Raw genomic sequence first — 14,045 nt, 5'->3', positions numbered from 1 at the left:
GGAGGGGTAAACTGCCCGCCTTGCAGGTGCTTGTGCCACCCCGCATCAGCCACAGTAAGCCTCGATTCGACCCAAGCGCCTCCGGATGCTTTGCCACTGCGCTTTCCATAAGTTAACCAACGTATGCTCGGGAAGTGGCCGTGTGTTGGAAACAACTGAGAGCTTCAATACGTGGCAAAAGCTTGATATTTGTAGATGGGAGGGAGTACTGCGGCGTGCTGAATTTCAAGTCTCACACATCGTCCAACACATTGCACCATCAACAAAGAAGTATTACAGAGGTATCATCAAAAACAGACACGCATGACATATGATCGATCATAAATGGAGGATGCTACCGAGAGAAGTAGGCGGTCTGGGATGAGAAGCGAGGAAGCGCCGTCCGGGCGCATGGATGGTATGGTTGCAACCCGCTGCAGCCTACGACCCTCTAGCAGCAATGGTCTGGACGATGATATAGTAGGCCAGGGCCAGGCCGGTGACCACAACTTCATCGGTGACCGGACCGCTCGGTAACCGTGGGTCGAGCTCGAGGCGACCCGCCTTGGTCATTGTCCAGCCCCGATTCGGGATGAAGGTGGCGACCACGGTGCCGTGCTCATCGCGGCACTCCAAGTACGCCGGGTTCATATATTTAGGGTTCTTCCAGGTGAGGACTCGGCCGTTGAGAGCCGGTGACTGGAAGGAAGCTTCGTACTTGAACACCCCGCGCGGCTTGAAGGCGATCTGATGGCCGTTGACGATGACATCGATGGAGCGGGAGAAGGAGTGGAAGTTCACCGTGGCTGGCAGTCTGGCGCTCCCGGTGGCCTGGAAGATCATATGCGGTTTGCGGAAGTTGAGGTCGGCGGCGTAGACGAGAGTGCTTGGGGTGGGCTGGTTGGGAAGCCCTTCGGTGACTTCCAGGTGCTTGCCGGTCCAGCTGGTAAAGTCGACATTGAGGGATCGCGGTTGAGACATTATGAGAGAGATATGGGATACATTTGCTGTCGCAGAAGTGACCGTACATCTCAAGACATTTATATAGCTATACCTACCTATACCTCAGCTGGAGTGCATTCAGCCTTGCCCAGCAGTGCCCAGTGGCCAGTCTACGATGCCGCAATGGGGGCGGTGTCCGTCCGTGCCTGAGGCTGTGTCGCCAGCCTCGCTGATCATTGGCTGCTCCGTCAATTCCTGTTTGGGAATACGAGCGGCTGGGCCCGTGCGGCTGCGTGCCTGAAGACACCTCAGGACCCTGTCCACGGGCGCAAAATCAGGATCAGGATCAGCCCTGTAGGCTTACATTGTACTGTGAGAAATGTGATGCTCGAAGTCTCTTTGTTCTAGCCGGACGATGCAGTCTAGATTCACACACAACTTCCGTTTTGCAGTTCCTGATGGCTGTAAGCACTGTGGCAGCCCATGTTCAGCCTACCTATCAACACGCCGGGATATATCATTCCAGAATCATGCTCTGCCGCACGCAACACCACTGACCTTTGGCCAAAACGTATGCCGATCTTGGCTCTTGTCTACTCCAATTACTTACTAGTAATCTCATCCATCTAGATTCATACTGGGTCCAAGAGATGGCTCTCCATAAACATCATTGACTGTCTAACCAACTGCCCGAGCATCTCCACCCTCGCACAATGTACGTCTATGAGCACTCATTCCACCCCTGGACATGCCAGACACCTCTTGCCAGTTCCACCTTACCATGGGCCGCTGCCACTAGAGTAAAAGCCCCCTCGAGATTTGTTGCAGCATTCGAAAATAGCGAAGATGCATCTCTGGCGTATCGAGACAAAGAGCTAGTGGTCTGGTCTGCAGCCAAGCAATGTACCGGAACCCTTTAGGAAAAGGTACCCCTGCAATCCCTGGGCATGACAAACAAGACGAGACACCATTGGGTGTGAAGCTTCGAATTGCTCGGCGCATCTCTCGTATCTAGCCTACTTCTTCGTCTGGCTCATGCGCCCTGGCCGCAGGGACAACATTCCTCAGCTCCACGCTCGAATTCCTGTCACGGGCAACCACATACCGGATGGCTCTAGCTGTGGAGATGCTCCTGACAGACCCCGGTCTCCAACCATCTGCAGACCGCTATAAAGGTATCAATGTGGTCGCCTGCTCGTTTCTCTTCCACCGCCAGTCAGACCTTCCATCAGCCCTAGTGAAGCCACCCGACAGAACACCAGAAAATGGCATCCCAGCCCACCAGCCTTCCCCAGCTTCTCTGCTTAGCACTGCCTCTATTTGGCCTGCTCACCCAGGCAGCCCCCAACAAACTGACCTCTTCTCCCAACATCCAGCTGGAACCCCGCGGGGGCTCGCCCGACAAAGACGGGATCCAAAACTACCCGCCCAGCTGCCAAAACCCCTGCGACGGGGTGACCCCCAACGCGACGGACCCCGTCTCTGGATCCTACTACTGCTCGTACTGCATCTGCAACAACCGCTTGTTGGGCCCCGCCAACTTCGAGCCCGCCAGCAACTTCACCGACTTCTTCATCGACTGGAAACCTCTGGACAGCCAATGCCCGCGGGACTGGCTCTGCACCTGGTCCAACTTCACCGCGGGGCCGTACCTCAACACGCAGTATTACTACCCCCAGAACGATGGGTTCAAAGGGTGCCCCGAGAATGTCACGCTGGAGGTGGGCACGCGAGTCGACCGTTTCGGGTCCCCACGCGGCGGGTACCTGGCTACGCCCGAGACCTCCTTTGCGCAACGCTCGATCCCGCCTAGCAATTTGAACATTTTCAACGATAGTACGCTGTACAACTACTGGCAGTATGAGGTGCGGCGACCCTTCTGGGCCTTTTATGGCGAGGTGCTGCCGTGGTTTGGTCAGCCCGGTGGTGGGGAGCAGTGGTATGTTCCCGCGGGATTAGGACCGCTGATCGACAATGGAACCCTGGTGCTGGTGGCGGCCAAGACTTATGAGGACGATGGGTCGGATGAGGAGTACAGGGCGGCCGCATGGATGCAGGCTGAGGACGCGGTTGTGATGGGCGAGAACGAGATGTACCATTAGACTGAGGTAATTGGGCGCTTCATCTAGGAGGTTGATTGTGGTTGAGTGGGATCTGCAGGGACCGGTCTTTCGGACAGGGTGTTTGGACAATCATCATATTGGATGTCATTAAGAGTTCTAACAGGCTAGCGAAAGCGCGAGCAGTGATTGAAGACTCTACCCCTACCATTTTAAACCCAATTACCGTCCACACCGACCACAGACGCCCGGATGCTGACGGATGGCTGCTGCGAGGCATTCGTCGGCCGCCGAGCTCGTATCTTCGTGACTGAGAAACTTCTCCCCAGCCCAGGGAGGTTCTTCGTCTCTTCTGAGGGCATACTAATTGTCTCCTCCAGACGAAGCACCACCTCCACCGCCTTGTCATCCTCGATTACCTTGGTTTGACGATTGGCAAAATAGCGGGCGTGCTTGAACAGCGACCAGTGGCAACTGGCCACATTTGATCAGGAACAAGACAATCTTGTAGGGCAAGGGTTCGTCACTCGCGTATCCACAGTGAATGCACGTACTTACGAAGCGTTCCCAGGAAGCAAGTTTGGTATGGAAAATCCGCTTCTTGTCGCATCGAGCAGTGGTTTTCCAACGCATACGTACATCAATTTATGGGAATTGTGATTGAACACCATTTGCCCTCCCGTTCCTGGTTCATCCCACTCTGTCTCGAGCTCTGTCTCGAGATTGGGGTTGAGCTACAGAGGTCGGATCAGAGCCGCTAAAATTGTCTCTGGATCAGGGACCACTTCAACAATCCCTCCAGACCTAAAGACCCGGGCATGCTCAGTCTGACCAACTTTCTAATCCCTCATCGAACTCAGATCTCCTGCCCGTCAGTCGTCGCAATGTGAGACAAATATACCTTGCGTGCTCGAGCAAACCAGTCCGCGACGATGATGCAACCAATGAAGGCATATATCACGCAGATGTAATTCATATCTGCTCAGAGTCAGCCATCCTGTCGTCAACAAACAGATACAGCAGTCGCACTTACTTCCAGTGGTAGCAGCCATTTGCGCAGGAAATGAGTAGAAGACCCAGGTAAAGAGAATCCATCTCAGCCAAGCTCAGTTGGCCAACAGGCCCAGCCTCCCAAGCCAGAACGGGCCATGTGGACTGTTGTTACGGCCACGAAGCAGAAGCCCCATAACCGGCAGCACATGGGACAGGTACGGGAGGACAATGCATCCCGTCACCATTGAGTTGAAAGCCCACTGCGAGGCAAGGTGGATGCATCCGATGGCAGCTGTCCAGGATTAGGGAGTGGTACCAGTGGTAGCGAGCAGGTGAACAGTGAGGCCGACAAATCTGATGGCAATTACTCCCATGAGTGGAATCGGCACCATCCTCTCCTGCCTGACAGCTGCATCGAGGCCGCTGAAACCCCAGGTTGCGTTGATCAACCCCAGGTGCTTTCCGGCATGTCACTCCCTGTTCAATGTCTCAACTATAAAATCTGTTGTGTTTTAGGAGGTCAAGATGAAGACGTGTTGAAAGTCACGTGGCCGCTCCCCGACAAATGTGACTGAGCAAGGGTAGTAATTCTGTGACTCGTAGAGACAGACAGTCATTTGAGGCATGTCTTCCTCTATGCTTATAGCTATGGCATTATCACCGACTCTGTTTGAGGGTATAAAGTAGTATTACCAGGGTGTTCAGGTCTTTTGGCTCTTCTCTTACACCGGGCGGTGAAGGGCGGCAAGTGTGAGTCATTTCTGCTTCTTTTCGTGGATATTGACTTGGTTGACTTTGTTTACTCCGTCAGTGCTGATTTACTTTATCGTCATTACCAGACAGTCACCAAATAGGCATCATGCTAAATCTCATCCTGGTCACCGGGAATAGACACAAGATTTCTGAGCTCAATGCAATCTTAGGCAGCTCAGTCACCTTGAATTCAGTCGACCTCGATCTGCCCGAGATTCAAGGCACCGTGGAAGAGATCACCCGGGAAAAATGCCGTGTGGCCGCCGAGAAGGTACCCCGAAGTGGTCAAACTTTGACTGGCGCACACTGACCCCATTCAATAGATCGCTGGTCCGGTCCTAGTCGAGGACTCTGCGCTGGAAATGCATGCTCTGAACCGTCTGCCGGGGCCTTATGTGTTTGTCCGCCCTGTATTTCTGTTGTGCTTGAGTAGGAAAGGCTGACTGATGGGTGAGTTGCGACTGATACAGCAAAGCTTTTGTGGAGAGCGTCGGCAACGAGGGTCTCTACAAGATGCTTGCTGCTTTTGAGGATAAGACCGCAGAGGCCGTTTGTACCATAGGCTATTCTCCAGGACCAGGGGCGGAGCCAATCCTCTTCCAGGGGAGGCTATTGGTGAGTACTGCACTACTACCCTGGGATCATATCGCTTGGCAATTCACTCATCTCGACCAGGGCAAGATAGTTCCCGCGAGGGGGGCCTCCTCATTTGGTAGGCTTGGTCTTCAATTGGCATGTCCCGGTCACTAACAGCGATCCAGGGTGGGAACCCATCTTCGAACATGACGGGGAGACATTGGCCGAGATGGATGTGGACAAAAAGGTAAGAACAACTAGCACGTCGCATGATGGCACCGTCTTGCTCACACAGTACATAGAATGGACTGTCTCATCGATTCAACGCCGCGCAGAAGTTGAGCGAGTGGTTGAATCAGAATGAAGGGACGGTATAGTGTAAGCGACCCAGCTTTGCCTTGGTCTTCGCAAATCGTGATCCACCCTAATGCTCATATTCGTGCACCAGCCATATATAACTTATAAACAAGCAGCCCGTCCCCAATCGATAGAATAGAATTTCCATGTTCCAATTCGGTCAAGTGCCAAACATACCTAGCATTCTTTCATCGAATAGAGGTAAAATGAAGGACCCAGGCCGGTTCCACGTTATTGCTACACCATATGGGCTTCTAAGGCAAACTCCTCCCGCAATACATCTGACAAAAGCTTGACACCTGCGCTCAAATCCTTCGCCAGTGCAGCCGCAGACGTCAATCGGATGCAGAGCATACCCTGGCGCTTCGGGCTAGGAGAGAACAATGACCCTTTCGTGACCTGCACTCCATGCTCCAGAGCCCTCGACACGATCCAAATCTCCATCTCAGCCAGAAAAGCCTCCACACTGAAGTCAGTTGTCGTCTGGTAGCGAAGCAGAGGATGCTGGCGATGATCGAGCTGCAGCCAGAGAAACATCCCATACTGGGGACAATTCCAGGACCCAAATCCGCGAGGGAGATACTTTTCACAAGCCCGCAACAGAATATCGCGACGTAACTGGTACTGCCGTGAGAGATTCGACAACCACAACAAAAAGCCTTCGTGACCCCACGTCTTATCGAGCAACTGCCAAAGCATGAGCTGGATCGGCCCATCGATCCCCAGCGTCGAGACCTCCTGGTATGCCACGAATTTGCGAATGACCTGCGATGAGGTAGTCACCTCCCCAGCACGAAGACCAGGGGCCGGGATCTTGGATGTTGAATCTAGGCAGACAACGCGACCAGATCGATCGATCGAGAGAGAGGATGGGACTGCTTTCGCCTGAAACCTGTCGATGGCGGTGAGCACGCTATCACCTCCATTACCCTGCCCATTGAGCTCGTCGTCAAACTGCATGCCCAGACGCCGAGAGTAATATGGGTCATCTTCGATGATAATCAGGTCGTGCGTTTCCGCAATTCGATAGATCTGTTCCCGTCAAGCCAGACCCTGAGTAACCCCGGTCGGTTTTTGCCCAGTGGGGATCGTATACAAGACACGGGGCTTGGAAGAAGCCGAGGTGTCCCAGTTTTGTAATATCTCGTCCAAGACATCCGGGCGCAGTCCTTCTGCATCCACGGCCACTGCCTGCACTCGGGTGCCCTGCAGACCTGCTCCTTCCACAGCGCCAGGGTAGGTGTAGCACTCAGTGAGAACAGTATTTCCTCGGTTACAGAAGATCCGATAGGCGATGTCCAAGGCAGACGTCGAGCCACACGAAAGACACACGACCCAGTCGGAGTACCGCGGTCGATGCATCATCTCCACGTGTTCTGTAAAGAATCAGAGTAGGTGCTGTACTCAAAGAACAATGGCATATATGATCTTCGAAAGCGATGCTGCCGTGTCGCAAACTGTGCTCTCGAGATAGCCTTGTCGTTGGACCAGCTCAATGACCTGCAGCTAGTACTTCAGTCGAGAACCTCATCGTTCGTTCGTACATGGCAGGCGATCAGAGTCAGTACAGCTCCCCATCCGGGCAATACCTGTTCCTTTGCACTGACAGGACCCAGGCTATCAGTATTGGCGACGACTTGGGGATGGTATTGCGTCAATATTTGCTCTCAATTCATCAGACCAACGGTCTGTAGCGGAATGCCCCTGTTTTTCTCCAAGAGCTGCGTCGAACTGCATGCGAATCTTCTCCGCCGATAAGAACATGGCCATTTTCCTCGGTCGGCCTCCGCGGATGCCACGCCATTTCGGCGACTTTCACATCCCTTCGGCTCCTGCGGGGACCAGCCACTGGGATCTGTCTTCAGACCCAAGTGACATCACTCCCGATCGGAGCCCAGCAGCTGTCCCTCTTATGTGGCTGAGTCACGCTGGTCTGCGTTGTGTGCAAGCCTCAAGGAAGATATCTTATACCTGCAACGCGACAAGAAGAGCGACGAGTTCCAGCAGCAAGTCCGGTATCTCCGTTCATCGGCATGAAGCGTAAAAGAGCCTTACTAATCTTGCTGGTATTCTACAAGCACAAGCTGGGAGATTGTGAGATGAGCACCCGCGACAGTTCCGGTTGGAGGGAAGCCTGAAGGAGACCACAAAAGACGGTGTTGAAAGGGACTCTCTCGCCAGCGTCCAGCTCAATCACTTGCATGTCCTGTTTCTGCTTCGTCTTGTGGTCCTACCCTCTCCTGCCACCCCCAGTCGGGAGCTTGTAACCCTCGCCGAGCAAATTTTGGCCACTGTTGTCGCGTTAATAATCCTGCGCGACCAGCTCACAAATTCGGGCACAACTCTGCTGTGGAAGGTATGAGGCGGATCGATGAGCAGCGTCGAGTAGAACATAAACTGATTCAGGCCTGTCAGATCGTGCATTATGGCCTTCCTGCCGCGGGCATCATTCTCTTAGCCGTGTTGAACCAACGTTGTTCGTCCGCTCCGGTCCCGGCCCCTCATCCACGGGCGATCCAGAACCTGACTGTTTTGGCTGCGGAGCTGTCAGGTGGATCAGTGGTGCAACTGCAAGACCCTAATTACGATCTGATTTCCAGGGCATTGTCCACGATCCACAACATGCTGGATTCAATTACAGCGGATGCACTGCGGGGACCGGGAGCGCCGTCTCCCCGCACCACGACCCTCGCCGACTGGGAAGAATTTCAAAGCCAGCTCTCGTGGGACTTGGACCTTAGGTTCTGGCAAAATCTGGCCGATACCCCATTTTTGGGAGACTAAACGAGCACCTCACCCTGTTTCAAGGAATGAGCAGGAGGATACGTAGGCAAGACACTAACCGCAAAGAGAAATGATGTTGCCTGCGGTGAATGGGCACCATGACGACATCATAGTGATGTATTTTCAAAAACCCCCTCCCCGTAGGGCTGAACCAAGTCTTTCTTGGCTTTAAAGCTTGGCTGCGATCGCCATGGCTTTATTTGCCCATCGCTTCCGTCCCTGAATAACTGCCTTCATCATCCATGGCTTCCTCCCGGTCGGTGCCTGTCCTTGATCACCTCCCTGAGCATCTCCGTCCTCCGTCTTGGCGCGTGTTACTGATGAACAACTCACAGAATTCGACATGATCCCAACTGGTCCGCCCGCCAAGGTCTGGCTGGCTCATTCTTAAAACTCTTCCTTCGGACCTACACGGCCTGTCACTTCAAATGGCCCATTTCGCTGAAGCCACACCATGAGGGGGACCGATTTGTGGTGATCGATCCCGCCAACACGCACTTTTACACAGGCGTTGCAGTGGATCAAGAAGTCAAGCCGGAGGCCGTCGGGGCCACGTGGTTTCCAGAACCTTGCAGTGGCGCCACCTCCATTCCTGATGGGCAATACGTCGTGCTTCATCTTCACGGCGGCTCGTACGTGCTGGGTGATGGACGCACCTCCTCCTGCAACTTCCTCGCGAAGACACTTCTCACCCACACACCGGCCAGTCACATCTTGTGCTTACAATACCGACTCGCCTGCTACCCGAATGGCCGATTCCCGGCCCAGCTACAGGATACCCTCGCTGCGTATGTCTACCTCATTCACACCCTACAGATCCCTCCATCCCGCATCGTGCTATCCGGCGATAGCTCAGGGGGACATCTTGCGCTGGCCCTGCTGCGCTACATCGTCGAGTACGACGACCCGTCCCGACTCCCACCTCCACAGTGCAGCTGGCTCTGGTCGCCATGGTGCGATGTCCCCGCCGCAGTGGACCCGGACAGTTGGACCCAAAGCGAGAACTACGGCACCGAGTACATCCCAGGCTCCTTTCCCACCTGGGGCGCCCGGCAGTTCCTGCGCGACCTGGCCATCACAGAGACAGTGGAGCGGTACGTGGCACCCATCCACCATCCGTTCATACTCCCCTCGCCCGTGTTGATCATCACGGGAGGTCGTGAGGTTCTATTCCCGGATCATCGGGAGCTGGTCCGACGGTTCCAGGAATTAGCCGGCAATGAATCACAGATTGAGCTGGTGGTGGAAGAGAAGGTGCCTCACGACGTCCTCATGATTGGCTGGATTATGAGGTTCCATCAGGAGGCAGAGGCTTGTGCTCGACAAGCGGGGGATTTTGTGCGGCGCGTGGGGGCCGCAGAGAGGTCTGGGGTGACAGAGCAGACACGATGATGACTGCAACGATCACGATCAGAATTGAGCGTTGAATGTACTATCATGTAGCTTGAAGAATTTACATCAGCAATCGAGTACCCAGCGCAACGGGAAAGTAGGCCCCGGGGCAGAGTCGGCCATAAGCCGGACTATTCTCCGTGACATGTTGGTCCTATTAGCGCCTCCGAACCCCGCTTCCCAGCCTTCTTGTCACCGTTGTGCTGCAATTTCAATGCACAGTGAATGGCGGAGAAAGCCCATGAGCCACCACCGTAAATGTCCGAACGGCATATATCTCTCACATCCTTCGGAGGATGACAACCGTCAGCTCGGGCCCTCGCATCGTGGTTCCTGAGCCCAGCCTGAAGGTGTGCGAGCGCCGGAGTCCGGAGTTTTTCAAGTGCGCCCCACCGTTCGCTCCTGCAGAATGCTGCTGATGCTCATGGGTTCCGCGGGACGGGGAGCTGACGCGGTCTGTAGGATAACGTTTGTACCTATTCACTTTCAGGGCCGTTGAATGCGGTTGCGCCGCTGAGGTGTAAAAGAAGCTCATTCTGACGTCAGTATAAGCAGCTGTTTCTCTCCCTGACAAGCTCAAAACTCATTCTTCATGGCAGTACGTAGCCAATTCAAGCCTTGAATACGAGGCAGTTCCATCGGTGTTTGCTTATCCTGCTGTTCCTGCTCCGTCCGAGTCGTCCTCGAATGCACCCTGTGGTGCGGGCTGAGATAAGCACTAAATGGACCCTAATCTGTTTCTTGACCAAATTCCGGAGCGACGCCCGTTTCGAGCCATCCCAAGTCCTGCAGGATCGTCGGACCTTCGAGAGAGGGATTTGTAGTTCCTGACAAATTCAGGTCCCAGTTAATAATGCGCGGAGACCATGTCGGGCCTACAGTATCAGCCTCATGTTGCTGTATATAAAGATGGTTCAACGCGATGAATGAGCAGTCGACAAGACGCTGGAGCATTCCTCGCGGTTCAGGATGCAACTCACCACGGCCATTCTCCTGATTGCTGGCTTGTGCACCTCGGTGCATAGCCAGGGCTTTGCGGACGATTGCACCGATATCTATCTCCTGGAAAATTGGCTGGTGGGCACTTGTCCGACCAGCGACGGGAGTGGAACTATCACCAGTAGTGTCTACCTCCCCAACAAGATCACCAACAGCGAAGCCACGCTAGCGGTATGTTCCTCCTCTTCTTGCGGTTGTTCTGGTCGTCAGGGCTTGTGCTGACCTACTGCTATCAGTGGAAAACCGAGTAAGTTCCTCGTCCTGCCCCATGCGTCGACGCCGAGTATTGAGTCCCGTAGCGGTGCGTATTCGCAGTCCTGCAGCGAATGCATCCTGCTCAATGAGGGAGCGACTCTGCAATGCTACTGCAAGTCCACCTACGCGGCGAACAGCAAGAACACGACCTTGAACCTGGGTAAGAGATCTTCCCCAGCCGAGGAGTGCTCCGTGCTGATAGTGCCGCAGAGGAGCACATCGCCAACTACGATGGACATCTGCTCTCCAACCTGACCGGCAGCGTGACCTCCATCCCGGCTGACTCGTCCTGGCCGATCCCCTCCGACTTTGAGGTGCAGCTGCAGGTCTCCAGCCTGAACAACAACTGCTCGACGATCGGGGGGTATCTGACTCTCAACGATCCGCAGGACTGCTACTATCTCAACCTGGGGGTGGAGTACTACTGGTACGCGGCGACGACGGTCAACAACCTGGGGTGGAAGATTGTGGCGTACCACGACAGCACGTGCAGCGGGGAGGCAGTGGGCACGTTCACGCCGGAGAATGTCGACACTTGCCTCACCTTTGAGGATGGAGTCTCCGGCTTTGCCGTCATTCCGCTGTGGAATGCCGACTGATTCACTGTTTGCTGTGTTTGCTGTGTTTGTTGTTTTGGTAGTCAGTCGGGTCGGAGCGGAGCGGATCGGATCGGAGAAAGTCCGAATCCGAGTCAGTCAGGCTGAGCAAATGTTGCAAACATCCAATGCCTCCGACTCTTTCTCTTTGGATCTTGTCGTGGAGAATGAACAACCTCAGCTGCATTGTGTACAGTACCTATCGAGATATATATTCTCTCTATGCACAATGGGTCGCTTGTCGAGATAGTCTTTTCATTCCTTTCATGATTTGCAATAGAATCATCCCTCCATGACTACAGCCCACCCTGTCGGTGGGGCAAGGGGTCTGGACGTGGGCCGGTGCACTGCCCAAATCCATGGCTGCAATTTGCAGACTCTAATTAAAGCAGTTTTGGTGCCTGCTTGCCTAAATTTCCAGCCACTGACGGCTCTCTCATTTGCAGACTAGTGCACTCCCAGGTTCCCTCGTGTCCATAATTGGTGAGGCTGACTCCATGTTCAGGGTCTTGCCGAGCCTCAATACGAGATGGTGCTTGCTTTTGAACCACCCCCATTAAAAAGGGGCTCAGCCGCTGAAGATTCATCCATGCCTCTGCGACAGTGACACAATCCATCGGTTGACAATGTCCGGCGCGAACTTTGCCTGCATAGAATGACTGCCCATGACCGCATCCAGTGGCTGGATGGCCTCCGCGGCATCGCCGCGGCGATTGTGGCCTTTGACCACTACTTTATGAGTGATGTCTGGCACCCTTTCGTCTCCTTCTGGGCTGAACCCCCCGAGGCCAATCGGCACTTGGTGCAGCTTCCTCCCATCCGCATTCTTTTCTCCGCCCATTCGATGGTGACTCTGTTCATGGTGATCTCCGGCTTTGCCATCTCCGTCAGTCTGCTCAAAGCCCGCCACAGCCCGCAGTTTCTGCCGCGAGTGACCTCCGCCATCGTGCGGCGCCTCTTTCGCATTTATCTGCCAGTGGTTGTCCTGGCCACCCTGAGCCAGATCTTATTCTTCTTCGATTTGTACCACTGGACCTTCGACGAGGGGTTTCTCGATGGACTTCAACCCTGGACCAGCCCGTGGGACCACATCAAGTGGTTGTGTGGCTACATGGCCGATAGCATCAATGTCATCGCCTTCGAGTATCGCGGCGGTCTGAACGGCCAGCTATGGACTATGCCTCTAGAATTCCGCGGATCCAACGTGGTGTATCTACTGACTGTCGGATTGTCGGCATGGCGTCCCAAGCTCCGACTCTGGGCTCTGCCACTCCTGGCGGGATTCTTCCTATGGGCTGGCAACTGGGACATTTTCGGATTCATCTGGGGCCTGTGGCTGGCGGAGCGGGCGATCAACACTACCTCTGTGGCGAGCGCGATGGCAGATGACGACCTCGACGACGAGGAGAAACTGTCCCGGCCGTCCTGTTCTACCGCGCAATGCAGGTTCCGGTCCTCGCTACGAAAGCTCTTCACTCTTTCCCGGATGATCACCTTCCTCACCTTCGTGGTCGGATACTATCTCCTCTGCCTCGGCAGCGACGGCCAGCTGCCCCGGGGCTACCAGTTCCTCGCTGCCCTCCAGCCTGCCAAGTGGAAGGACCGGTGGGAGATCTACCATTGGTGCTGGAAGTCCGTGGGCGCCGCGTGTTTGGTCTATGCGATCGCCCAGTCCCCGTGGCTGCAAAGGCCCCTCAACACCCGGCCCGTGCAGTATCTTGGCAAGATCTCGTTCTCGCTGTACCTGCTCCACGAGACCATTTACCAGCTGTGGCGCAATCCCCTGCGAGATTTTGTGTATCTGCTGGCGAGCGGGAACCCGTACCTGACTAGTGCGGAGGCCCTGCGAGATGATCCGTTCGCGTTCCATGTGGCTTGGTGGGGGTCTGGAATTATCTTGGGGGCGGTGGTTGTTCTCGCGTCCCATTACTACACTATTTATGTAGATAACAAGTGTGTGACGCTGGCGAAAAGATTGGAGCGATGGTTCACCTCTTGATTTTGGGAGGGGACGTACCTTCCAGAGGCTTGTCATTCCGTCCTTTTGGCCATTTATTCAAATGGACGCACGACAAGTCGCATTCGGCACTGGCTTTCTCTCACAGCATCGACTCTACATGCAGGTCCACAATAAACTCGTACGTTCTACACGTGGGCACCCACCGTGCATTCGGAGAGGTCACCGCAGTCGTGGGCTCGGCAAAGCCGCGAGTGTAGTAGGAGCTGTAGCCACGAATACGGGCAGGTTTTCAGGCTAGGTGCACTCTTTGTTGCAAAATACGCGTTGCATGGAATCTAGCCGTGGAGTTCAGTTCTGGTTGGGTAAATTGGTCTCATCGACCCAAAGAGACCCTGCAGC

The 14,045-nt window shown here is 54.7% G+C and overlaps 9 protein-coding genes across 9 annotated transcripts; 6 read left to right on the top strand and 3 right to left on the bottom strand.

Annotated features, from left to right (window-relative positions):
• Positions 1 to 265: 265 nt before the first annotated feature.
• BO66DRAFT_87398 (uncharacterized protein) lies at positions 266 to 1,080 on the bottom strand. Its single transcript, XM_025653668.1, has one exon. It carries the CDS (start codon positions 958 to 960, stop codon positions 421 to 423), a length of 540 nt encoding a protein of 179 aa, XP_025504237.1. The 5' UTR covers positions 961 to 1,080; the 3' UTR covers positions 266 to 420.
• A 911-nt stretch (positions 1,081 to 1,991) lies between these two features.
• On the top strand, positions 1,992 to 3,178 carry BO66DRAFT_391876 (TNT domain-containing protein). The gene has a single exon (XM_025647368.1). It carries the CDS (start codon positions 2,187 to 2,189, stop codon positions 3,021 to 3,023), a length of 837 nt encoding a protein of 278 aa, XP_025504236.1. The 5' UTR covers positions 1,992 to 2,186; the 3' UTR covers positions 3,024 to 3,178.
• Positions 3,179 to 3,193: 15 nt separating this feature from the next.
• BO66DRAFT_438411 (uncharacterized protein) lies at positions 3,194 to 4,033 on the bottom strand (the record flags this gene model as incomplete). The annotated part of the gene is made up of 4 exons (XM_025651058.1): positions 3,194 to 3,455; positions 3,621 to 3,715; positions 3,883 to 3,959; positions 4,015 to 4,033. The coding sequence occupies 4 exons, from the start codon at positions 4,031 to 4,033 to the stop codon at positions 3,194 to 3,196; spliced, it is 453 nt and encodes a 150-aa protein (XP_025504235.1).
• Positions 4,034 to 4,833: 800 nt separating this feature from the next.
• Positions 4,834 to 5,680, top strand: BO66DRAFT_322450 (non-canonical purine NTP pyrophosphatase; the record flags this gene model as incomplete). The annotated part of the gene is made up of 6 exons (XM_025643761.1): positions 4,834 to 4,998; positions 5,051 to 5,124; positions 5,198 to 5,342; positions 5,403 to 5,439; positions 5,489 to 5,550; positions 5,606 to 5,680. The coding sequence occupies 6 exons, from the start codon at positions 4,834 to 4,836 to the stop codon at positions 5,678 to 5,680; spliced, it is 558 nt and encodes a 185-aa protein (XP_025504234.1).
• A 217-nt stretch (positions 5,681 to 5,897) lies between these two features.
• BO66DRAFT_438409 (PLP-dependent transferase) lies at positions 5,898 to 7,022 on the bottom strand (the record flags this gene model as incomplete). The annotated part of the gene is made up of 2 exons (XM_025651057.1): positions 5,898 to 6,692; positions 6,762 to 7,022. The coding sequence occupies 2 exons, from the start codon at positions 7,020 to 7,022 to the stop codon at positions 5,898 to 5,900; spliced, it is 1,056 nt and encodes a 351-aa protein (XP_025504233.1).
• A 400-nt stretch (positions 7,023 to 7,422) lies between these two features.
• On the top strand, positions 7,423 to 8,482 carry BO66DRAFT_471385 (uncharacterized protein; the record flags this gene model as incomplete). The annotated part of the gene is made up of 3 exons (XM_025652855.1): positions 7,423 to 7,683; positions 7,777 to 8,016; positions 8,076 to 8,482. The coding sequence occupies 3 exons, from the start codon at positions 7,423 to 7,425 to the stop codon at positions 8,442 to 8,444; spliced, it is 870 nt and encodes a 289-aa protein (XP_025504232.1). The 3' UTR covers positions 8,445 to 8,482.
• A 177-nt stretch (positions 8,483 to 8,659) lies between these two features.
• BO66DRAFT_374124 (alpha/beta hydrolase) lies at positions 8,660 to 9,919 on the top strand. Its single transcript, XM_025645580.1, has 2 exons — positions 8,660 to 8,700; positions 8,780 to 9,919. Exons 1-2 carry the CDS (start codon positions 8,687 to 8,689, stop codon positions 9,834 to 9,836), a joined length of 1,071 nt encoding a protein of 356 aa, XP_025504231.1. The 5' UTR covers positions 8,660 to 8,686; the 3' UTR covers positions 9,837 to 9,919.
• An 898-nt stretch (positions 9,920 to 10,817) lies between these two features.
• On the top strand, positions 10,818 to 11,662 carry BO66DRAFT_284910 (uncharacterized protein; the record flags this gene model as incomplete). The annotated part of the gene is made up of 2 exons (XM_025643112.1): positions 10,818 to 11,006; positions 11,303 to 11,662. Coding segments are annotated over 2 exons (549 nt in total), but the record flags the coding sequence as incomplete, so codon positions are not given.
• A 679-nt stretch (positions 11,663 to 12,341) lies between these two features.
• On the top strand, positions 12,342 to 13,685 carry BO66DRAFT_411391 (acyltransferase family protein; the record flags this gene model as incomplete). Its single annotated transcript, XM_025649288.1, has 1 exon — positions 12,342 to 13,685. The coding sequence occupies one exon, from the start codon at positions 12,342 to 12,344 to the stop codon at positions 13,683 to 13,685; it is 1,344 nt and encodes a 447-aa protein (XP_025504229.1).
• Between the last annotated feature and the right edge of the window lie 360 nt (positions 13,686 to 14,045).

This window comes from Aspergillus aculeatinus, assembly GCF_003184765.1.
Source record: "Aspergillus aculeatinus CBS 121060 unplaced genomic scaffold BO66scaffold_23, whole genome shotgun sequence".
NCBI lineage: Eukaryota > Fungi > Ascomycota > Eurotiomycetes > Eurotiales > Aspergillaceae > Aspergillus > Aspergillus aculeatinus.
The sequence above is the reverse complement of the archived record's forward strand: the minus strand, read 5'-3'. Positions and strand labels throughout refer to the sequence as shown.

Bases quoted from the DNA above. Each gene is read 5' to 3' on its own strand.
- BO66DRAFT_87398 (XM_025653668.1), bottom strand. From the start codon at position 960: ATGTCTCAACCGCGATCCCTCAATGTCGACTTTACCAGCTGGACCGGC.
- BO66DRAFT_391876 (XM_025647368.1), top strand. From the start codon at position 2,187: ATGGCATCCCAGCCCACCAGCCTTCCCCAGCTTCTCTGCTTAGCACTG.